The 24998-nt window shown below is 41.2% G+C and overlaps 1 protein-coding gene and 8 pseudogenes across 1 annotated transcript, besides 10 other annotated features; all 9 read left to right on the top strand.

The window, feature by feature from the left end:
• Positions 1–1848: 1848 nt before the first annotated feature.
• Positions 1849–3336, top strand: Tb11.v4.0025 (annotated as a pseudogene).
• A 256-nt stretch (positions 3337–3592) lies between these two features.
• Positions 3593–3664: a microsatellite.
• A 1739-nt stretch (positions 3665–5403) lies between these two features.
• Positions 5404–6126, top strand: Tb11.v4.0024 (annotated as a pseudogene).
• Positions 6127–6368: 242 nt separating this feature from the next.
• Tb11.57.0041 lies at positions 6369–7927 on the top strand (annotated as a pseudogene).
• A 961-nt stretch (positions 7928–8888) lies between these two features.
• Positions 8889–8910: a microsatellite.
• Positions 8911–9621: 711 nt separating this feature from the next.
• On the top strand, positions 9622–11214 carry Tb11.35.0006 (annotated as a pseudogene).
• Positions 11215–11277: 63 nt separating this feature from the next.
• Positions 11278–11306: a sequence feature (AT_rich).
• A 219-nt stretch (positions 11307–11525) lies between these two features.
• Positions 11526–11561: a microsatellite.
• Positions 11562–12784: 1223 nt separating this feature from the next.
• Positions 12785–12832: a microsatellite.
• Positions 12833–13010: 178 nt separating this feature from the next.
• Tb11.35.0005 lies at positions 13011–14572 on the top strand (annotated as a pseudogene).
• A 245-nt stretch (positions 14573–14817) lies between these two features.
• Positions 14818–14874: a microsatellite.
• Positions 14875–15783: 909 nt separating this feature from the next.
• Tb11.35.0004 lies at positions 15784–16882 on the top strand (annotated as a pseudogene).
• A 410-nt stretch (positions 16883–17292) lies between these two features.
• Tb11.35.0003 lies at positions 17293–18694 on the top strand (annotated as a pseudogene).
• Positions 18695–18776: 82 nt separating this feature from the next.
• Positions 18777–18797: a sequence feature (AT_rich).
• Positions 18798–19037: 240 nt separating this feature from the next.
• Positions 19038–19091: a microsatellite.
• Positions 19092–20790: 1699 nt separating this feature from the next.
• Tb11.35.0002 lies at positions 20791–22362 on the top strand (annotated as a pseudogene).
• A 240-nt stretch (positions 22363–22602) lies between these two features.
• Positions 22603–22639: a microsatellite.
• Positions 22640–22674: 35 nt separating this feature from the next.
• Positions 22675–22722: a microsatellite.
• A 624-nt stretch (positions 22723–23346) lies between these two features.
• Tb11.35.0001 (variant surface glycoprotein) lies at positions 23347–24891 on the top strand (the record flags this gene model as incomplete). Its single annotated transcript, XM_824688.1, has 1 exon — positions 23347–24891. The coding sequence occupies one exon, from the start codon at positions 23347–23349 to the stop codon at positions 24889–24891; it is 1545 nt and encodes a 514-aa protein (XP_829781.1).
• Positions 24892–24998: the final 107 nt, after the last annotated feature.

Below are 24998 nucleotides of genomic sequence, written 5' to 3'. Positions count from 1 at the left end.
AATAAGCACTTTGGTCGACAGCGAGACAGTTTATCTAAGTAGCTAGCGAAGCACGGCCTAGCGACGCTACATTTACGCTGCAGAAACTCACTTTACGACCACTTTCTACTAACTTCTCTAAAAGAAAACAGGTCTTAAAACTGACGGTGCAACATACAATCCAATATCTCTCGATTTTGCTTTTTAGTACAATTCACACATATAACACCAGACAGGACGAAAGAATGTACTCAACATATCCGATGGTTTTGCCTGCACCTTTGGTATCGGCAGTGTTACTAATCAGTGCATTTCCCTGCAGTGAAGAAACAGCCAAACCTTTTTCAGAGGCGGAAGTTGAAAAAGTATGCGCGGGAGCAAAAGTCCTGGAAGCCATACCTGCTGTAGCTCTAACCAAACAAAATAAATTACTAATGGAAGAACTAGAAGGTAACAAAGCACAGTTAATGACTTTTCTAGCAAGTAAAGCAGCGACAGACAATAATACAACAGCCTTACCTCTGGAGACAGCTGCAGAAACCCACCGGTGCGTAGAAACAGCATTAACCGATTTACAGATAGCAGTACGCTTAGAACTGCTAGTGTCACTAAACACGGGCAAACAAATAGGTGGTGTGATCGAATTCACAAATTTTCTGATCAAAACTTCGGCAGGTGGAGGCACTGGAACTTGTTGGAAAGGCAGCAATGAAAAACAGACAGCATCAAACTCGCTACCTGCGCTCAGCTTCCCAGAGCTAAGAAGCGAACATCTGTCGGTTAAAACAACGCTCCCAACCTAGAACTTGAAGGCCACAGGTTTTGACAAGCTCACAGGTGGAAATGGCCAGCAGTCTACAAGCAGCGTAGCCCATAAATGCCACATGTTAATTTCAGTCGGCATAAAGGCAATAAAAAACCTTTAACAAAGCAATTCACCACCACCGATGGACATCATGAGGAGTTTCGTAAAAATAAAAGCAACATCAGGCACGCCGGCACGGCGATAACAGTCAGAACAGCCAGCACCATGAAAAAAGCTTGGGGAAAAATTGATGCAATGCAATCAAATCACAGACCTAGAGCAAAAAAAGGACGAAAAAGAATAAAAAGACCGCGAGTCATCAAGATATGCTTGAATCCAGAATAAATGTGGAGATTACCAAGTAGTTTTCAAACAAAAACAACGTCTAGGAAGCAGACAAAAGCACCAGCCACTAGCAAGACAGCAGAGGTAAAGCCGTGTTCGACAGCAATACATAGTGTAAAAGGGTTCCAAAAAGCGAGTTTTCAAGGAGAACGGCAAGAATTTAGGCGCTTGAGACCAGAAGAGAAGCGGAAAAGGGAAGTTATCGACTACATTGTTTTTATGCGGCATGGTAGTAATATAGAGCTCAGCCACATCTTTCAGCGATTAAAAAGCTCGACTGAACAACTCAAAGTCCAAAAACAACCCATGAAAAGCAACAAGCATCTGCAACCGACATGGAAAATACCTTTAATTTTCCTCCCATATATTTCTCATACACAACGCAGCCGCAATTGCAGCCAACCAGTGTTGAAAACAAGCGGTGAAACCAACTAAATTAACTACACATCGCTAGGGTACAAGGTAGGTTCTCTTTCCCTTGATAAACTCACTCGCGTATGACCAGAAGCAGAGCACAATCGCCGCACGGCAGCAGAGACAGCGGCGAACGACGCAAAACGTGGAATATGCAGCAACTTCTATTGCTTTTGAACTAAAAAGCAAGCTTCACCATAGAAATATATGAACAATCACAAACATCTGAAGCATGAGACGCAAACCTACTAGACTACGCTCGGCACCCAACTATCTATGTCGTATAAATCATCGACTGCTGTTTTGGCCCGAAAAACATAAGGGAATACAAGAACAAAATGACAACGCGACTGACGCACCTAAGCCTGATCATACTAGCAGTAGCCGCTATAGCGGAAGCGACGCCACAAACCGACGAGAGGGAGAAAGTGAAAAGCATCTGCTACTGACTACAGTATCTTAATTTACTAAAAGGAAATCTTAATAACAAGCTACCAACATCATCGCCAGCTATCTCCGAGCTAACAACTCTGTCAAAAATATGGACACTTCACGCAGCTCGGTCAAACAGCCACGGACGAAGATGTTTGCTCTTAGCGCTTGCTGGCAAAGCAGAGGAAGACTTAGAGAAGTTAAAAGGAGAGCAACAGAGGGCCGCCACACCAATTAGAGAAGCTCTAGACCTGATCACAAAGCACATTGGCTATGTCGAAGCCACAAAACAAGCGGCAGCGATGAAGGTCGGACACGACGATGGACAAACGACAGCACCGTCCGGAGGCAGCTCTGTAGAACTCAACTTCAAGGTAGTTGCCGGCGGCGACGCCGGGTGCGAGCTGGATGGGACTGGCAAAGCTACTTCGCACCCTTTCGATGACATTGACATCGACAAGATAACTGAACTAAAGCTAACGGACGCAAGCAAGCTAGCTGCAATGATGAAGATCACGAAACTAACGGGCAAAACATTAAGTTCAAGCTGCCCGGACAACACAGGCGTAAAGACCATACAGACGAGGCTTGCGGCTCGTCAAGTCGGGGGCAGCGCATCATGGACGTGGGCACCAACAAAATCGAATACAGCCGCAGCTCAGACGGAAAAAAGTGTCTTCAAGGAAGAGGAGCGAACAACAAGCTGCGAAGAAGCCCACAACAAGGTAACGAAAACTTCGCCAACACGGGAAAATCTGGCACAAAGGCTCTGCTTCGCGCTAAAAGCAGCGGCGCCGAAGCCAGCGAGCATGAAAAACTTCAAAGGCAGTACTTTAGCAGCTGACAAAACGATTAGGAGAATCTTACGGAACTGCAACCCTGACTTCCACGAACTCGATGACATAAATGACGACCAGAAAGCAAAAAAGTTAGTAGAATACATAACAACAGCTTACGGTGATGAAGTAAATGACTTTGTTAGAAATTTCATAACGAAACTCGAAGAAGATAATGTTGCGTTCAGGCGAGACGGAGAACCAGAAAATAAGAGAATCAACGACTTGATATCAGCCGCAAACATGGCATCAACTTTAAGTCACTTGGAGGGTCTAAGAATTAAGAAGGAACTTTAAGGAGAAAAGAAAGTTGCGCCCACAAAAACAATTGATTCCAAAAATGGGGAAAATTGCAAGGAAGAAAAAGACGATGGAGAATGCAATGATAAGGATAGGTTTGAATTTAAAGCTGGAAACTGCAAGGCTAAAGAGGAAATGAAAGCTGAAAATGGTAGAAACAACACAAACACCACAGAAAGAAATTGTTTTTTAATTAATAAAGCCACTCTTTGGCTTAAAGGTTTTCTTCTAGAATTAATTTTATAAAAACTTTTTCATCAACTTAATAAAACTTATAAAATTTTTCTAATTTGACAGTAATTTCCAAAAAAAGTGCAAACTGTAAAATTTTGGGAAAGAAAAAATTGTAAAATATGTATAATATGTCATATGGGTGAAAAATAATACTGTATTATTGTATAATAAGTGAGTGCTATTATGAAAATATTTCTAATTTTGTTTATTGTGTTAAATTCATGGATATTAGGTAGGGTTATGACAGTAATAGTAATAGTAATAGTAATAAATAATAATAATAATAATAACAATAACAATAATAATAATAATAATAATAGAAGAGTGTTGTGAGTGTGTGTGTATACTCGTATTATAATGTTAGTAGCCAAGACCAAATAGATAGAAATAAAAGGTGATGATTTTGAAACAATAAAAAGTATGAAATGATATTACGTGAGTGAGGAACAACGATAAAGAGAGAGTAAGGATATTATTATTATTATGAAAATTGAGGGGGAGGCAGATTATACACAACTTCAAACGCAGAAATGAAGAATATATCATTATAAACAACGAGGAGGCTTTACTAATGAACGGCGATGGTATTTTTGTGAGAAGATGACCTTTCTTCGTCGTTCACAACAAAAGAAGATGGAGCAGCTTCTCGCTAAAGCATATTGAAAATCACTGAGAAAGGAATAAGAAACCATTGATGGGAAACAGTAGAATAGATTTATGAAGTAAGGAAAGGCAAAAATGACACGCCACCTCTACCGTATTTTCCCAACGGAAAAACATTAAGGCTGTTAAAAGATGGTAATTCATACAAGGGTGATCTGTGGTCATCGAGCAGCAGCACAAATAATAAAAGAAAAAGCAGAATAAAAAGAGTTTTCATCACCAATACTTTCGACTATTAAATGACACCGCTACAAAGACCCACCACATTATAAAAAACAAAGACCAAAGGGAGATCGTTCCCTTGAAAAAAACTTCATTGATTTTTTCTCCCGTCGGTTAGAAAAGTATATGAAACTGTAGAAAGGGGTCCCACTACCAGTCATAAAACTTAGCGTTTTGGATATAAACATGTTTTCAATACAAAATAAAAATAAAAACCCACTGAGGCCTGCGAGCGGTGGTAAGTTTGATGTACTAGAGAATGGACAAGGTAGAATAGTGAAAACAGGTTTAAGGCAGAGTTTTAAATGTAAAGACTAGAAGTTGTGCAGCGTCATCGCCGTTGCTTGCCAAACCTAAAACAACTTTCTCAAGAACACGATATTCTGGAGACCAGACAAGATTACAAAATTAAATCCTCTAACATAGATCCCAACCGAACGGCTGAAAACGAAGAAAGATTGAAAAACAACAACAACAAGGTGAAGCGTGCACAACTGCATACCAATATGTTCTGTATAGTCACCGTTGTGACAATAGTGACGACGTGCCCGCAGCATCTAGCGAGACAAACGACACGGAGCACGACAGGAGCAAGACACCGTGCGAAAAAGCGGCTTTCAGCCGCGATATGAAAGACGCCTACGTGAAAAAATTTGTTTCTACCCCGGAAATTACTGCAAACCTCGGAAATCAAGCAGAATACTGTGAATTAGCGGCAGCAGCATCTACCAACAATGACTGCGTCGGTGTGCTTGACGCACTGGCGGCATATGCAAAACCAGCAGCAGCAAAAGTATCGGAAACTACACAAGCAAGCAGGGCCGAGCTGTTTCTCGATGCGACCCTCAACCTTCGAGAGCGTGAGGGTTTTCTAATGGGAGTCCTAACGGATGCAGTGATCACTTACGCGACCGACAGCAAACCTCTGCCCGGAAATTCCAACATCTTCAAAGTGAAAACTGGCAAGCCACAAGCTGGTGCAGCGCGGTGCACAGACCAGGAAATGACTGATGAAAATACTGCCGTCAAGCCGAAGGCAGCAGGCAGCAGTGCATGGAAGAAATATAAATACACCGCGACGGTGAAACTCGCACACCAACGGCCAATTCTCTCAATCTCAATGATCAGCAGCAGCTGTACCGACACTGGCAGCAGCGGCACAACATGGGCGAACACAGTAAGCAGCTGCAGTGGTGTAGACGGCTGCACAACCGTTACACCAATGACTCAGACGAAACCCACCCCCACAGCGGAGCCTCTATATCAACCGTTGCAAAGCTTACAGAGTTGCGCAGCGAAGATTCAAAATGTCAGAGACAAAAAAGACAGAAAAAAGTGTTATTTGCAACATCCTGCCACAAACAACAAGCAGCAGCAGAAAAAGTAAAAATCTTAAACGACATAACCCCCGAAACGGTAGCCAACGATGAATCTTTCATTACAGCACTGAGAAACGGAATACAAAAATACGGGAACATCACGGACTGGACAGAAGAAAGCGAAGCTAAGAACTTCAAAGACCATATCAAGGAGATGCTCGGCAAGGAGGAAAACAAATTCAAGCCTAAGTTTATTGATAACATAAACAAGAGATCAATCAGCTACCGCTTCCCAAAAAAAGAAACTGAAAAAAAGATAGGCGAACCAGCACTCAAACCAAACGCAGACACCGCCAACACTTATTTCCGAAGCGAGAAAATGTCCAAGGCCAGGCCGAAACCAACAATAGCAGTAGCCGTAAGCAGTACTGCACAGAAATGCAAAGGAAACACGACCGAAAGTAAATACAAAAAGGACAAAGATTGTGAATACAAAGCAAAGGAAGTGCCAAAAAGAGGAGGCTCTGAGAAGAGTATAAATCGCGGAAGCAAGGCTAGACATATTCGACGCTACCACTCTGTGCTTCACAGAAGTACAGACATGGAAACTTTATCGCTAAACATTTCAGTATTACAGGCATTAGCAATGCTGATGGAACATTGTAGTGGCGTGTTGCTTAGTGCAGCCCCAGATACGCAGCTGAGAGGTACATGGAACAAGCTGCAATATTTCCTGTGCTTCGAAATAGAAGCGAGGGATCTAGAGGGAAAACCACAGACTTTGCCGTTTTTCTTCCACTAATAAGGAGAGATTAGAAGATGAGCCGCACTTTCCAACGCCTACTGCTTGTATTAAACGTTCTAATATACAAGGAAAGGCTTCGACAGGCGCAAGGAGCGGCGCTGGACAATGCCGCTGACTTCAACATCCTTTGCCACGTATACAATATTTATGAGGCGAAAGACAAGATTACAAACTTGGGGATCTTCGAAAAAGGAGAACAGATAGTAGAAGAACTGACAAATATTAATATTTCAACAGCAAGAAACAGCTGGTTTTAACACGGTGACGGCAGATTCGTAAAACCAGATAAATCAACAGATGAAGCCAACCTGCAGAAGTGGAAAGCGCACAACCAGGAGATCGTCAAGAAGCAGCACGACGGAAAGCAACTCTACAGACGACTTGTCAACACACCAGCACGACAAAAAGCCAACCTAAGAATTTATCGCCTACTAAACCAAAGCGAACAGATCGTGCAGAATTACGACGCACAGGTACAGCTCATAAAAGCTAAAAAAACCGCAGTTGAAACAAAAATAACCGAAGCTATTTTCGGCCCAGGCAAAACAACGTTCAACGCCGCAGAGTTTGCAGAAACCGCGCGGCACAACACATGTGGCAACAATGCGGCCGGCCACGCGGACGCCGGAAAATCGCTCGCTGCGGCTCTAATCTGTATCTGCACCGGTGAGAGCGGCGCAGCCCAACAGGAATGCGAAGATGGACTAACAGAGCAGGTACAAAACGCAGGAAGCCAAGGCGGCGCGGCCACGACAGCTTGGGGCAATATCGTGAATAAATGCAAGTTGCAACCCAAACCGACACAGGCAACAGACACGACAATAGCTGCAGCCATCGCGGCCGTCAGAGCAAGGATCGGCCAACTGAGTGGCGGAACCACGGCAGCGAACGGTAGGTTCACTTTGGGAAAAACTACCGCCGGCACTTGCGATGGAACAGCAGGGCAAAAACAATGTGCCAACTACAAAATGCAGCTAGGCACAAGCGGCGGCACGCTGCCATGGCTGACAGCACTAGAAGAGGCCGCAAAAGATTTGAAGGAGCCACAAGCCGCAGCGTTCCATGCGGCAGCACTCAAAAATGCTCTACTAGCATTAAACCGACAAGGTCGCGATGCGTACATAAGCGCAAGTTTCGATGAGGCTCACCCGCCAGTACTCACTGCATCAACTAACCTAAGCAAAACAGGGACAAGGAATCAAGGCAGCGATCAAAAGAAGGCACAAAAAGCGGAAGAAGAGTGCAACATAAAAGAAACAGATACAGATTGTACAGCAAACTCAAAGTGCGCATGGAACGACAAAGCAGCAGATTCCAAGAAAAGGTGTACATTGAGGCAACCAAACAAGCAGAACAACAAGCAAACCAAGAAAAAGGAGGGAAAGATGGGAAACCTGAATACTCTTGCCACCAGAATCAGATTTTTTTTGAGGCAGTAAACAAGGATGGAAAAAAGTATTGTGGATGGAGAAATGGGAAAGGTAACGAGGATGAAAAGGACAAAGTTAAATGTTGAAGTGCTACATTTCTCGTCAATTATAAATTAGATCTGAGTATGGCTGCGGCTTTTTGAATTTGATAGAATTTTTTAAAGATTTTTCTCAACATTTTAAAATTTAGGAAACTCTCTATTTTGAGAGAGCTTGGTAAATTTGATATTTTCGGTATATGTTAAAACGTTTTTTCAAACATTTGAAAATTTGAAAAAACTAAAAAATTGAGCAAAATTTGTATAAAAGTGACATATGGTTTTAAATCAGAGTAATGATAATGTACAAGTATGAGAAATAAGTGATATTCTACTTCAGATTATATACTTTGTTTTATGTATATTAGTTAGGTTTATAATAATAATAAGGATGATAATGATAAGAGACTGTTGTGAGTGTGTATATATACGAATATTATCGTAATAATAATAGTGGTAAAGAGCAAATGGGCGCAAAAGGTAGTACTTAAAACAATGACAAGAGTGCAAAGTGTATTATTAAGTAAATGCAAAAACACAAGAAGATGAGCGGAAAACCCGCAGTTTCAAATATAAACATGACTGTGAAATAATCATACATAATGAGATGATGGAGGTTTCAATCGTCAAAAGCCAGCTTACACCGTACAGACCAAATAAAGTCGCTTTGTTATTAGGAGGAGCAACAACATAAAACAAAGAGAAGAAATACAAACTAAAACTTGTATATTAGGAAGGTCGTACCACAGAGAAAAAGGATACAGAAGATTTAAATGCATATTTCGTCTAAAACTAGATAGATGCAACAGTAAAAATAATGATAGAGTCTGTGATTTTAAATCAGATGGCATTTACTTATGTCAAACTGTGAAGGAGCAGGAGCAGAAAGAAGGAATTTGGTAAGTGTGAGGAAATGTCAAAAATTTCCTTTTACAACATATATTAATAACGGTAAACATTTATTTCAATTAATATAATATTATCGGGAAGATAATTTAAGACTAAGATTAATAATGAATAATCGTGGATAGCAGAAGAATAAATTGATGGTAACTGTTGAAATGCAATATATATATATATATATATATGAAACGAAAGTGCAAATTTAGGAAATAGAGAAGATAAATGGTGATACTCCTCCAACTCTCTATTATTTTAATAGCCAAAAATTAGGAGCTTACACAAATCATGTAATTCTTATGGGGATAACTGCAGAAAAGCGGTTAAGAAAACGCATAAGCAAACAAGAAAGAGAAAACACTTTTGAGATCCATATTATCCGGCTTTAACCAACACCAAAATCGAGACACGCAGCCAGATGACCTCCATCAGGCACAGAACGGTAACTGTATCACCATCAATAAACGACGCTATCTTGTTTTTACATGTCAAAGTGGTGCATTCAAATCAGATAATGATACAAGCTATTGAAAAAATGGAATTTTCTTTAAATACATGGATTTTTAGTGATTTATAGAAAACAATGGTTGCTTTTTGTAACAACGTATATGCCAAATTTGTGTATGAAAGGCGTGTAAATGTTGTGCGATTGAAACAGTGTGTGATTTACTATTTAACTTAGAGGCTGACACTATGGAGTCGAAAACAGATGATACAGCTATCCTTTTTTTTCACAATTAAAGCTAGACGGCCGCAAGAAGCCCGACACGGCAAAAAGCAAACTCACTAGGCCGCAAGCCATCTGAGACAACGCTCAGCTGCCGGCGGCGCCCGCATACCTAATCGGGCGAGCACAAAGACAGGACACCTGCAACCTAACATTCCAAAAAAAAAACACCATGCTCAACGACACAAAGCACAGAACAGCGGCAAGTTACTCGACAAACTCAAAACGATGCAAAGCAGTAGTCACAGCAGCGTTTCTACTAAGTGCAGCTCCGCAGCTAGCAGAGGCGATCAACGGCGGCACGGGCCTAACTAAAAAAGTGTGGTCACCCCTTTGCAAGCTGAGCACAGAGCTAGGCGACATGCCTGGAGCAGCTGCAAACGGCCTTGAGACCGCATTAACCAACATAGAAAAAACGCATGTAGCGGCGCTGCGTATGCAAGTTTATGCCGCCAAAAACTTCGGTTCTTCAGAAGCCGACTCAGTGACTTTATTAGCAGCAGCGCTACACACGAGAGCTAACAACGCCAGGGAAACGCTCAAAGCTTCGCAGGTGCTAAACCAAATTAAAGCAACTGCAACGGGATCATACCTAAAAGGACGCATCGACGAATATCTCGAGGTGCTGATAAAAGCGACAGCAGCAACCAACAACAAATGCATAGTCGGTTCAACAGACAACGATCACCAGATTCGCTCAGGCACAATAATAGACGGCGAGCAATGCGCAACCAAATTACCTGAAATAAAAAGCGCCAAGGCGCAGCCAGCCGTACTGACAGCGAAAGGATTTACAGGCATTCAAGGGAGCGGAAACACGGCGACATCAAGCGAACAACCAACACAATCCTCTGGTTATTGCAAAGCTCTATCGGCCCACGAAAGCGACGGGCTAGGCAAAACAACCGCAATCAACGGCCTCACGGCCATGGCAGGATACATAACACTTCCAACGACGCAAACCTTCATAACACTAAAAAAGGTAGACGAACTGACCGGAGCTAAGGACCACACCGCAGACCCGTGGGAAAGGGCCTGGCACGACGCCAAAGCCACCCACAAGGGAGATGAGGCGATTTACATGAACGAAACAGGCGAACTTAAAACCCAAACAGCTCTGAAGAGGACAATCCAAGAGGCCGTGCTTGGCAAGGAAACGACCAGCAACGGGGAGATAGAAACAGCGATCAAGGAAAGCATGCCGCTCGCAACTGCAGACGGTGCAACGAAATACACTGCCAAGGTGGACGAAGAAACGATCCCAAAAAGCTTTTGTGGCCAGACTTCTAACCAAAAGCTTGTGGAAATAACTGACAGCAGCCGATTAGTAACAATTTTAGCATGCTACAATCGTCGGAATGCGGCCATCTACAACGATCTGAAAAACGCAAAAGGCGACGCCAAATGTAACACCACCCCGATAGACACGCACAAACAAGCCGAAAAAGAATGCAATGCAGCCAAAGATGACAAGAAAGAATGCGCAAACCTAAAGGATAAGGGGTGTGTTTATAAGGAGGATGGAGAGACTGGCAAAAAGTGTACTTTGAGTGAGGAAGGTAAAAAGGAAGTAGAACAGGCAGCGAAAAAAAGAAAATAATGGGAAAACTGAAGAAAAATGTCAAAACATGAAACTGACAAAAATGCATTCCGACAAGGACAATAACTGAAAATGTAAAGATAACAAGTGCAACGATTCCAGTTTTCTCGTCAATAAGAAATTGTTTTTGATGGCTGGTGCTTTTTTGAGTTGCTTGTATTTTGATAATTCTAAGGATTTTTGCTTAGTTTTATGAAATTTGAAATTTAGTATTTTGATAAAATTTGGAAAATTTTATATAATTTAATATATATTAACACTTTCTGTCACAAATTTTATAAATTGTCGAAAAAGTTTTAAATGTTTTGTAAAATTCGCGTAAAAGTTCCTATCGGTTTAATGTAATTCGGTTATAAGGTATGAGAAATGACAGCTACTCTAATTAAGTTTATATTAGTTATTTTATAGATATTAGTTAGTGCTATAATATTAATGCTTTAAAATAAAAATAGTGTTGCGACAGTATATATACTAATATAATAATAATAATAATATAAATGATGATAATAATAGGAGAGTGATGTGAGTGTATGTACAAATATTTAATGATAATGTCGATGAAAAGTAAAGATCAAACAAAGTGGAAGTCTTTGAAATAAAGAAAAGCTTAAATTCAGCGAAGCGACTGAGGGTGGCAGTGATTAAGAGGTATAAACAAAGAAAGATGTAATATGCGCACTTTCAATTGAAAAAATGACAATAGACGGCATTTTATACAGGGAAACGAAGACGGATATCATCATATACAGAAGTTAAAATAGCAGACAATAATGTAGAGATGCAATTCTGTGTACATGCCAAATGATTTGCTATGTCATGCGGAGAAACCGCGACAGAAGCAAATAATTCTTAGGGAGATTTTGCTCTACATTTTACACCAAAAGGTGTAGACTCTACTTCAGAGATGTTGTCGACCATGTTTTTAACCAGATGGAAGATCGTAAGATATACCTCTGAAGAAGCAGAAACAAAATCAGTTGACAAGGGATTTTGTTAGTGTGATGTATTTTCGAATTTTTCTTATTAGACATAGTAATAATAACAAAAAAGTGTTGGTAACAATATGATATTATTGGAATGAACATTTTCAAACTATGAATAACAATGGATTACTGTAAAAGGAAAAATGAAGAACGCGGAAACTGCTTAACATATCATGTATATGAACCAGTAGGGGGGTTCTATAAAGTGGAAAAGTTTGTAATGACTTCACAAATTCTAATTTTGCATGGAGGCAAAAAATTAACTGCATTTGATTACCGCGTGTTCCATATTCCCAGAATGGCTGAACCGCATTTAATGGAGACAATAAAGCTGTGGATGTGGCGTAGGCAATGTAAGAAAGACCCCGAGATACCAGCTCTCGAGCGGAAAAAAACTTAAAAGGTGGTATGTTTTTAAGGAACTCAAAAAAATGACGCTGAGTCGGACTAAGTACAGAAGTTAAATTGTTACAAATGCTGCGTGTAACAACAGAAAGTTAAAAGCAGATGAAGGTAGTTAGAAGTCATATAATTTGAATTTCTCAAAGTCAAAACACTTGCGGTATTTTAGAGAATTAAAGAAGAAGAATGAGTCAAAAATAGGTTCAATAAGGGTAGAAAATATGGGTTGTGTGTAAAACTATAGCCCTGTAAAAAATTTATGTCATGGTGACCATTGGTTACAATGGTGAAACTAACCTATTTAGAGATTGTAATATATTAAAACAACTACCATTTAATGTTATAATCTATATATATATATTTATTTATTTATACATTTTTTGTTTTTTCTTTCATTTTCAGCTTATATTGTTTTTTCAGTTTAATTGCTGCAACCATAAAGAAATTCCTATCCTTATGTTTAGACTGTTTTTTATTGTAATTTCATGTTGAAAAAAAAAAACTTTGCAACAGACGGAAATTTTAGATTCTGAGGACGCCAGCCGCTCGGTAACAAGCGCAAACACCTGATTTCAAATGTACCAGGCTATTGCCGTAATCGTAAGCGTGCTGGTCCACATGCAAAAATGCCGAGGAGCAACAAACGACCACACAAATGTAGCGGATTTGTAAGCGTTATGTGACCTCACGAATTTAGAAAGAGAAACATACGCCACACCGGACACAACAGAAATAAACCAAGAAGCTTTGAACGAGATCGAAAGAATAAACATTTCAGTAGCAGACCCGAAGTGGCGGAGCGCACTAGCCACAGAACAAAAAAACAAAAAAAAGACTCTGACGACTGTAAACCACCAGCCAACAAAGAAATATGCAAGCCGTACTATGAACGGTGGGAAAACCACAACATTGCTTTAGCAGCAGACAAAGCAGGCGAGCAGTATCCAAAAATAGAAAACAGCAAGCTCAAAGCAGCGCTCGGCAGATCAACGTCCATAATGATTTCTGGGTTGGCAGAACGTGCAGCAGCGATCAGAAACCAGTACAATACACAAGCGGCGCAGCACAAAGGCGCCAGCACCGCCGACGTCATCACACAGCTCACCTTAGCGGCAGCCGGGCCTAACGCAGAAAAGGGGAGCACGGCGACATGCACGGTGACGCTAACAAGCACACGGGCGACCGACTGCACACTACCCAAAGGAACATAAGCAGTGTGCGAAACACTCTTGTGTGTTTGCGCCCAGGACGACACGCAAGACAAAAACTTGTGCGGAACGGTAGCGTCGCCAAACAGCTCAAACCAGGCTTGGGGAGAAAACAACAAAAACGCCAAGTGGACTGCTATAAACTCAGTGCGTTCAGCGCAAACACTGCCAACCATAACACCGGAGCTAATCAGGCAGCGACTTCAAGGAGCGCTAAGCCGAATCAAGCACCACAAAGACGGCAGCGCCGAACACTTAGTGATAGGTGAGCCCCACACCGGCGGCGTCTGCAGCTCGCAAAGCGGCAAAGGCTGCGTCAATCTAAAAACAATGACATATCAAGCGGCAGCGACAGCGACCGGCTCTGTCAGCTTGGCGACAGCAATTGAAGCCGCTGCGTCAGCAGCCCAGAAAGACGCGGATCTGGCGAAGTCCAAAATCGCTGCACTAAACGCAATAAGTGCAATCACAAGAGAGGCCAGACAGCTTGCAAGTGCATTAGACCTGTCCAATAAAGGAGAATCACTTTTGGAAGAAAATACAAAAACAAGTATTGCAACAACAAGTAAACCAGACTGCGCAGCAATAACACAACCAGATCAATGCCGTAGTAAAGGTGAATGTGAATGGGATGACAAGGCAAATGGCACAGATAAAAAGTGCAAATTGAATACGACAGCAGCAAGCGAACAAACAACCCCAGCAGCAGAAACAGCAGGGGAGCAGTAGCTACAACTGGGTGTGCAAAGCACGGAACCAATAAGAAGGCTTGCCTAGCTGGTAAAACAGGTGATAAACACAATTGCGCATGGAGGAAGGGCAAAGATAATTAACCTGATCAAGAAAAAAGAAACGTGCCGCTCTCCCAGTTTCCTCGTCAATAAAAAATTGGACCTGAAGTCTGCACCTTTCATGAGTTTACTATTTTAATGATTTTGATAATTTACAAGAACTTTCTATATTTTAACATTTCTTAACTAAATTGTGAAGGTAAGTGAAAATTTTTTGCATCGTACTGGCCTGTATGTGCAAAGTAATGCTTTGATAGTGCATTAAAAATGAATGCTATTCTAATATGCAATTTTGGTTTATTCTTATTTCAACAATATTTAGGTAATACTATAATAGTAATGCTAATGATAGGAGTATGTTGTGAGAGTGCATATACAAATATTATAATAAGAGCAGTAATAATAATAGGAGTAATGATAATGAGAATGATGATGATGATAGGAGATTTTTGTGACTGTAAGCATAGTAAAGTGATAATAACAGTGGTGCCGAAGACCGAATATTCGGTATGGATAGAAGAAGTTAAAACAATGGCAAGGGCTCAAGGGGAGTAAGATGCTGAGCAAGAAAAACATTACTTTTAAAAGAAACGGTGAAAGCAGCTAGTAGGAGCGCATATTCAATGCGCATTTTATGCACAAATATCACTATTGGAATCATTTTATACAAGGATATGATGGCGATCATAATGAAGTATATACAAAATACAGTATACAAACCAAATGAATATGTAACTTTTCATGGAGAGACAGAGATAGAAGAGAGAAAAGAAGAAAATAAAATGCAGAATAAAATGACGGAATATCCGCTGACACATCACAGGAGAGAAGTGTGCAGTAGGAGACTGTTCATCATATTTCAGTGAACAATGGAGAGAGTCTATTGCAGAGATGATAGAAACAAAAAAATGGCAGTAGTTCATAAATATACACTGATGAGAGTCACATGAAGAAACTCGATCGTTGGGGTACTTAGCCCAGTACAGTAGTAAAATCGTTATCATGTATGAACCCATAAATGCATTCAACTAGTGCAGTTTTTACAGAAATGCACAGAAAGTAAATGTGAATAATGCATAAAAATAGGAAAGGGAGCGTAGTTTCATGTTCTGCTTGTTCTTGGAGTTAACCTTTTAAATGGAGATTGTAGTTGAATCCTCAAAGATAAGTTACACACCATGATCATAAACACTTCAAAAGCTGTATCATGAAAATGTCAAGGCATTGATTACATACTACTTTGTGAACTCTTTTTCCTTAGCTAATCACTTTAGTGCTGCAACTGACCTCCATTCTTAGGTTTTTTATGTTTCTTTACAACACCCTGTATTTTTAAACCTAGACTATGTCATGAAATTTTGTATCTTGAAACCCCTGCTGCTACATTACCTATTCAATCAGTGTATTTACACTAAATATCTCTTAATAATGGTAAGTCAAAAGTAATATAAAGACGAACGTTAATAAAACTATACGAGTCTTTGTGGTTGTAGTTCATACTCATGCAACTCAAGGATGATGTAGGTTAATATTGATTTCCAAATTAAGTAACATTGAAATTATTACAGTTGAAATGGGGGGTTTGGACAGCCATGTTGAGAGACCTAGATGGGTAATAGACTTTTTTGGAAAGACGGAATGCAAGTGATGAGGATATTTTAATTCATTCCGACGGATCTGATGTTATTGTTAGTGATCAAGAGAAGTATGAAAATGCTGTAGAATATTTTATACAAAATACTGCGGAAAATGAAGAGAAGTTTATTGGAGAAGATATAGTAAATGAGAAGCATATTTCCCCTATTATGTTCATGACAACATCAGAGTGTTATGCGCCTCAGTTAGATTTGCTTATGAACTCAGATCACAATGAGCATGTGCAGAGATGTTTTTGGTTTTTTAATGTGGGCTACAGAAAAGAAGAAGATAAAAACTTACCTTACTTACTAAAATCACCTCCTAGTGGAATAACCTATCTTAGTGGTGGTGGTTTGATAGCAAGAGTTTGGGCATTTAAGAAATTTGAATATGCGTTTGGAGAGTTACTAAAGGGAAGTGAGGAATGGTAGTCAGAGCAGAGTATTTACAAGCCGTAACCGATTTGAAGTGCAATTCAAGAAGAAGTTGTTGGACAGAGATTTGTTTTGAGGAGAGGAACGGTTGGATTAGATTATTAAGAAAGATTATTTTCTATTCCGTGTAGTGTGGACTTGGAGAAGGTCAATTCATTCATTTTCCTTTTTGGCCATTTTCATGGGAAGCACGGGCTAGAAATATTGTACAAAACATGCCTTGGTACGCGGAATTTCACAGCGGGAAATTTAGTAAGAAATATTTGAGGAATATCCAAGCACATGCGATAGGTGGAGAGAAAGTGAACTTCGCTTATGGAAATATTTGCGGTTTTGTGTTTAAAGAGAGGTATTTGTTTAATACCGCCAAATCGTGATAAACTCACAGAATAATAAACGACGGCTTGCAGAATCTGCAATTAAGAGAACAGTCAGCCGTGACCAAAAGCTAAAGCCGCAGAGAAGTGCGTAGGAACCGTTGTGCCAACATGCTATCTGCGCACAGTGACCTCACACAGAAGAAAAAGCACTCGCCAAAAGAAGATCACAAGACACTCCACTAGGCACAAGCTCCCCTCTTAACTAATTGCGTTTTTCTTAACACCACAACAACAAAAAAAAAAGCTACTCTACGGAATTAGCGGCAACATTGGACTGGCAGCCGTACCACAGACAGAAACAGGAAACGGCAACCTAAAATTTGTTTTGTCACAGACTAGTAACAACCCAACAACCTAAGACAGCCCCAACCAAGCCGACATTTGCCAAGACACGCAGTAAAGAGGAAATGCGGCAGCACTGAAATATAACGACAATTGCGGTAGCGTCTGTCGTCATTCTTTGTCTGACGTGCAGAGAGCCAACAGTGGGTGCAGCAGACGGCGATAACGCGCCAGACTTCGTAGCGCTTTGCAGCCTTTACAACCTCAAGGACGCAGAGGAACCTCCGGAATGGAAAGATACTTTTGACAGTGAGGACACCCTACTAAATTCAATATTCAATACAAACCTAGGCACAGCCACAGAATCATGGCTTAAAAATAAGGACAACACGCTAGAAGGAAAGGAAGGCACAAGCGAAAGAAAAGAAGCATTACAAGCATGGCTGAAAGACGTAGAGGAAAGGCAAAAACAGAAGCCAGACCCGAATAAACAGGATACATATGCACAGGTGCCAGACACGCCATACAAGATGCTTGCCAATGTCGCAATCATTAATATACACAAGAGAGCCACAGAAAAAGCAAAAAGCTATAAAGAAGCCAAAGAAACTGTAAAGGCAGCCCACGGTGCGGCTATGACTTATATCAAAGATGCGATTTATAGCAAAGGCAAAAAAGACTATGATGGGGCTGGCATGGCCAATCCCAAAAGCAATAATTGTGGAGCAGGAAACACAGGCAATGCAGCAGTTGGGCTGTAAATAATAAACGACTTGATCTGCCTGTGTGCGCCGGCAGGAGGTCCACCAACCAAAGTATGTGGCAAAGAAGCCTTCGGTCCGGTAGGAAGCGATCCAGTATCAACAGCAGCAACCGTAGGTAAAGCAATAGTAGCTGCATGCCCAAAAGGTCCTAAAAGCCAGGTGCTGTCAGCGAGTCTTATCCGATCAAAGCTAGCGGCGTTTTACGCGAGGATCGGCGCAAACCCCGACACTCAAGAAGACGATGCAGTGCGGTACATACTGGGCAAAGCACCAGCAGGTGGCTGTGATGGAAGCAGAGACAAGGAATGCGTAAACTAAAAAGCCCAGCTGGCAGACACCGGCACGGGGATCACATGGGCCAACCAGCTAGAAGCGGCGGCCCAAACCACAGAAGCTGCATGACTTGCATACGCTAAGGTAAACAGCGTAGGGGAGCAGTTAAAAACATTAAAACAAGAAGCAGAAAGCGCACGACATGCAGCAAAAACAGGCATCCAGCTACCTAACCTAACAACAGCGGTTACACCAAAACCATCAGCACAGACAACAAAGGAAGAAGATTGCAACAAGAAGGGTGAAAATGAATGTGCTTCCCCATGCAAGCTGGTTGACGAGGAAGGTGTCAAAAAGAAGTGCATTTAGGAAGGGTAAAGATGGCGAAGACGATAAGGATGCAGAAAAGTGCCGAAATGGTAGTTTCCTTGTCCATCAGAAATTTTCTCGGAGTATAACTTCTGCTTTTTTGAGTTTGTTATCATTCTAGCATTCTAAAACTTTTAGAAAGTTTTGTTAATTTTATGAAATTTATGAAAATTTGCTATTTTGAGAGAGGTTTCTAGAAGTTGATATATTATAATTTTTTTAATGAAATGGAAAAATTTGAAAATTTTTAAAGACTTGAAAATATAAAATTTTGCTAAGATAGTGGTCTATAGGCGCAAAGTAGTAAGGTGATAGGGCACGGAAAATGAGTGCTATTTTGAAATTTTATAATTGTGTCACTTTATGATTTTATGAATATTAGCTAGGGTTATAACAGTAATAATGATAAAAAATGATGTAATGACAACAGAAGAGTGTTGTGAGTGTGTATATACACGAATACTATAATAAGAGCAGTAATGATAATAATAATAATAATAATAATGATAATAATAACAGGATAGTGTTGTGGGTGTGTATATAAGAATATTATAATAAGATTGGTTGTGAAGACAAAATGGAAAGGAAAAAGGAAGCACTAAAAGCTATGTCATTGGTGTAATTTGAGTAAGTAATAAAGAATGAGTTGGGGCGATCAGAAATATTATCATAAAACAGAATGCAGAGAGGAGAGTGGATCATACGCACTGTCAAACGGCAAAAATGGCAAGTTATCATTATGCTAAAAAAATATGGAGGTCCTTATCATGGCACTACAGTGCACAAATGCCGGAGATAGTGGGGTTACTACGTTGTACACAACGATACCAACAGCATATTCCGCTATCTAGCGTTAAAATCAGAAGGAACAACTTAATGATGAGAAACGGCAGGTGGAGGGCCGCAAAAGTGCTTTCTGAAGTACAGACAGTTTCAAATGATACTTTTCTTTCCCACAATGATTCAATGGTAAGAAGTTAGACCTATTCAAGACACGAATAATTCATTATAATAGTCAGTGACACTAAATTGATTGTATGTGTTAAGATATTTCAAGAAAATAGAGTGCATTTAAGACCACTATTTCTGATCAAGAAACAGGAGAGACCTGTGCTAATACAATATAAGAATACGAAATGCTCAAAATCATGTATACCACCGAAGTGTCAGTGTTATATCTACATTGAAGATGCATCATGGCGGCAGGATTTGAGGCACATTAAAAGCACATAGCGGTCATAAATAATAGATTTTAGATGTTGATATAGATATATAGCGGCATGGAGTGGAATTTAAAGCTACAATTACTCAACTAAAGTACGTTTTTCACGTGTCAGCGTTAAATTTATACAACCGAAGTGCACTATTTTTTATTTTTATCATAAGTGGTGAAACTTTTTTTATACTTCGAATTTTACGGATTTTCTTTATTTACAGACCGCAACACAGCTATGAGAGTAGTAGCATGAAAGATTTTATTAGGCACATTACTCATCATACCAAACGCATCCACAATTTTCTGAGGAGCAGACGAAAGTTAAAACAAATTTAGAGACGTATGCGGTTTTTCTAACCCAATAACATAGGCGAACAAGCAAATGCCCCTAAATCAAAAACAATCCTAACTCGGTGGGTGCTTTTTTGTGAACGCACAAAGTGTCATGCAAAGCACATACCTATACACAGCAAGCGGAGGAAAAATCCTATTTAGTGGGGTCGCTGAAAAACCGATCAAAATGAGGCGACGCAAGTGACAAAACACTTGTAGCAGCAAAAGAGATGCAGGAGAAAAGGATAATAAGAAGGTACCCTTATCAAAAGCATGCACAACCTGTCGTTAAAGTCCCTATGCAGACAGGAGAAGAAGCGACAACGGCACCACTAAGGAAAACTGAAAAAGAAGGAAAAATACTGCGGTGGAATGAGTCAAGAACAGAAAACAAGAAACCGTAATAAACTGACCGATTGCGACTAGGTCAAAACTAAAGAATATCGAACAAACCCGTCGGATTTGCGGCAAATAATGTGTGAAAGACGACATTTGAGAGACAAACCGGTCAAGAGGAGCCAGTAAAAAACCATAAGGTAAGCGAACGCCCCCGCTCCAAAAGACAACTAAGCCGCCACATTGTTGTAACCACCAGCATACTTTATCACAAAGTTTGAAGACTAGCAACACGAAACCGACCTAGAAACAATACTCAAGCAGAGTAGAGTATGAACTGTGTCGCGATTGAAGTCGTCCTGACGTTCGCGCTAAACCTGTGGCGGTGGCCAGGAGAGGCGACAGCCGGCGACGGCGTAAACATAGCTGAATTCAGCATCCTGTGCGAAGCTGTTCTACTGGAGGACGCAGACCCAACAGTTGAAATCTGCGCAGCGGCCGTGACCGACGTAGAAGTTAATGATATCATACAGCTTAATGTGTCCGCCGCACCAGACAGCCGTTACAACAAATTTCCAAAGGAATACTCCGAAGAGGAACCAACAGCAAAGACAAAAGGGTGCAGCGGCAGCAGCGACGAAAGACGTTGCATAGCAAACTGGAAAAAGTGGACGAAAGCCAAAGCCAATTTGCTGAAGAGGGTCACAACTGAACCGCATCTAAACCCGGGCAACCTGAAAAAACACCGGGCAGGAGCATCTAGGTATATCGCAAACCTGCAGCTGCTAGCAGCCGAAGCGGAAGCGGCGCTGCGCGAATACAACTCAAATGTCCGACCGAAGCTTGTCAAAGACAACAATGCAATAACGGCAGCAGTCAAAGCGGCATTGTATGGCAAAGGGGCAGGCAAAACTGACGGGACCGATGGCAAAACAATGGGAGCATTAAACACAAGAAACGCCGACTGCGCCACGCCGTCTGCCGGCAAATCCATAGTGGGAGACCTTTTTTGCTTGTGCGCTGTGGACAATAGTCACGCGGCGGCGAAGCCCTGCGGATTCGATACAACAGCAGCTAAAGGCGGAACCTGGGCGACGCTCGGGACAACGCACAAAGCAGCGACATGGGCCGCAATAAAGTCGGTATGCAAGCACCGACCGAAACCACAGCTTTCGGAACATACCCTGCGAACAATACAAACCAAGTTTTTAAGTAAACTAAAAGGTGACCCGAGCCTCGACGGCGAATCAAAAACCACGGCATACCTAGGTACGGACAATAACGGCGACTGTGGAGCGGCACATGCAGCCCGCTGCGTTGACTATGGGTCGGCACTGAAGCCGGACCCCACAGCGGACAAAATAGCTTGGTACGACGAGCTTACCAACGCGGCGAACGCAGCAGCAGCATGGCAAAAAGCATGTGACGACAATATAGCCTACAGACAGCGGATAAAAACATTACAAAAACAAGCACACCAACTGTACGCCATCCTATCAGTAGATGGCACCACGCAGATCCAACAAAAATCTGGAACAACCGAACAGGCACAAAAACATGGAACAAAAAAAGACTGCACAACGCTAGAAAAACCGGAGTGCAAACCCGAAGCGGATTACAAATATAATGAAACAACTAACAAAGGCGAAGAAAATCAAAAAAGTCCAGTTGTGCAAGCAAACAAAGAGACTGAAAAGACAGAAGGTAGTGTAAAAAATTATGACTATAACACGAAAGAGATTTGTTAAAATGACAAAAAATATGGCAAATCAAATTGTGCGTGGAGAAAGGGAAAAGATGGCGAAGATGATAAGAATACAGAGAAGTGCAGAAATTTTAGTTTTCTCCTCAATAAGAAATTTACTCTGATGGATGCCGCTTTTGTGAAATTAGCAGTTTTTTAAGGACTTTATGAAAGTTATTAATTTTCCTTTTCGTGAAAAGAGTTTGTTTAAATTTTTTATAATTTGATATACTTCAGCACGTTTTGTCAAACATTTAAACTTTTCTAGATATTATGAGAATTTAGTAAAATCTGTATGATAGAAGGCTATAAGTCTGTATTAATATGATGATATGGTAAGGAAAATGAGTGCCATTCAAATTTTGTCACTTCAATTATTTTATGGATATTAGTTACGGTCATAATAATATTAATAGTTAAAATAATATTGATAATAAGAGGAGAGTGTTGTGAGTGTGTATATGCAAATATTATAATAAGAGCAGTAGTAATATTAATAATGATAATAATGATGATGATAGGAGAGTGTTGTGAGTATGCATATACGAATATTATAATAAGGATAGTGATTATGAAGACTAGGTAAAATATTAGTATCGATGTGTTTAAAGCAATGGTAAGGATGAAATGGACCAGAAAGGTAACCACCTGCAGTCCTGTCAATTTTGGTTTAAAAAAGAAGTCATATGAGTTACTAAAATACTGCTGAGAGAAATGGGTTCTGCTGAAACGTCCCTGTTGTGTTTAAGGTTTGAAGTGTATGAAATTAAAGATGTTTATAATAGAGAGACTAGAGGGGTGGAAGGGGAGATACCAGCGAAATGGAAAAAAGAGTGTTTTATCTTTAATTTGTATTTGCCATACGCAAGACAAACCACCTCGACAAGCATACGCACGATACCCAATACTGGATTTTTCAATACATAAGAGGTGAGAAATGCTAAATTATAAGGACTGAAGGCCGGCTGATGCAAAGAAACACTCAAAATGGTCTGAACTCCAGGGTTAGGAAGAAAAAAGTGGTAATGACGAGGTTTCTGTAGCGACTGCACGACGATGCGCATAACAGTACACAGTTCCAAGCACCAAAAGATCTTATTCAACGTTTTCTTCTTTATTTACAAGAAGTTCTGACAGGAAAACAATGCACACAACGACAGCGGCCGCTCTGATCCTAACGCTGACTGCTGCAATGCAAAGACATGCCAGCGCGACAGCTGGCGATGTTGTAAAAGGAGCCAGCTGGACACCCCTATGCTCTATTACAGCTGACTCAGAGAAATTAGCCGCGAACCTGCTGCAAAACCTGATACAAAATGCCCGAGATGGTGAAACAGCGCTGCAACGCTTGCTGCGGGCACTCGTGTATAACGAAGCAACAGGCGGCCAGCCACTAAGCAATGCGACAATGGCAGTCTGGTCGCTATATGCTGAGGTAGCGGGCAGAGCAGCTGCGAGGATACAACAAACAGAAGCCAAAGCGGTAGTAACAGCAGCGCGAAACATAGGGCGTCTGCAAGGGGCCATTAGCGAATTCCTTGAAAGTCAAGCCGACGCGTCGGCTGACAACAAAGGCTGCCTCCAAGCAGCCGCAGGCACAACCGCCGTCATCGTTGGCAAACAACAGCTCTACAGGGAACAACCGACGTGCAAGATGTCGTGGGACGAGGTCAAAAACGAAAAAACAACCACCAGCGTTATAACAGCAACAGGGATCAAGCACACCAACAGCGGCGGCCAAGAGAATGGTCAGACGATACACAGCGGGCAGGGCACAGACTGCGACATATCACAACCACAATCGAGCTTCAAGCTAACGTACGGCAGCAGAGGCAACGACGTAGCGGGTCACGTGCCTAAGTTAGCGGCCGGCTACTTCACAGTAGATGCCACGGGCTTTAAAATACCGAAACACGACACACTGCAGGACGCAACAACAGCCAGCCCGTACTTAGGGAAGGCGATCGAAGCAGTAACAGCGGTGCCCGCAAAAGAGGCAGCGACCAGCATAAAGACGATCGCCGAACTCAAAGCACACCAGGACTTCAAAGGCCCAGCCCGACGGTATTTACTTGGCAAAAAGCTGACGGAGACAGACGGCGATACACAACTGGAAGAGAAGATAACAAACGCATACGTGAACGATGACAACGCGAAGAAAGCTTTATTTGAAGCAGTGGACGCATACCAAATACATGATAACCTGCGGCCAAGCCCAGCTGACGACACACTCGGTAAGATCACTAGCATTCATATCCTAATGCACCTATACTTTCACTACAGGTCGGCGCGCGAGCAGGCAATTCAAAACCGAATGCAGAAACTACAGGAAAAAGCGAAACACGCGTCGGACACAATATCTACAGAAGAAAAGGAGAAGGAATGCAATACCAAAGGCAAGGACGACGAAGAAGCGTGCAAAAAACTAGCCAAAGATGGGTGCGTTTTTAACCCCAAAGGAAACGAGGGCAAAAAGTGTGAGTTGAAAAAGGAGGTGAAAGCTGAGCCAGAAAAGGAAAAAGAGAATGAAGAAAAAGATAAAAAAACTGACTCAAAGTGCACAGGAAAAGAACAAAAAGACTGCGAAAAGGCTCCTGAATGCAAATTGGAAAATAATGCTTGCAAGAATTCCATTTTTCTCGTAAATAAGAAACCTGTTCTGATGGCTGATGCTTTTGCGGATTTGTAATCGTTTTTGCATTATAAAATTTTAAGAATGTTTGGTCAATGTTATGAAATTTATGAAATTTTATAATAATTGTTGTTCGTAGAATTTTTTAAACTTTTTATAGAATA

This window comes from Trypanosoma brucei, assembly GCF_000002445.2.
Source record: "Trypanosoma brucei brucei TREU927 chromosome 11 chr11_scaffold01 genomic scaffold, whole genome shotgun sequence".
Lineage (NCBI taxonomy): Eukaryota > Euglenozoa > Kinetoplastea > Trypanosomatida > Trypanosomatidae > Trypanosoma > Trypanosoma brucei.
This window is presented reverse-complemented; position numbering and strand designations above follow the sequence as displayed.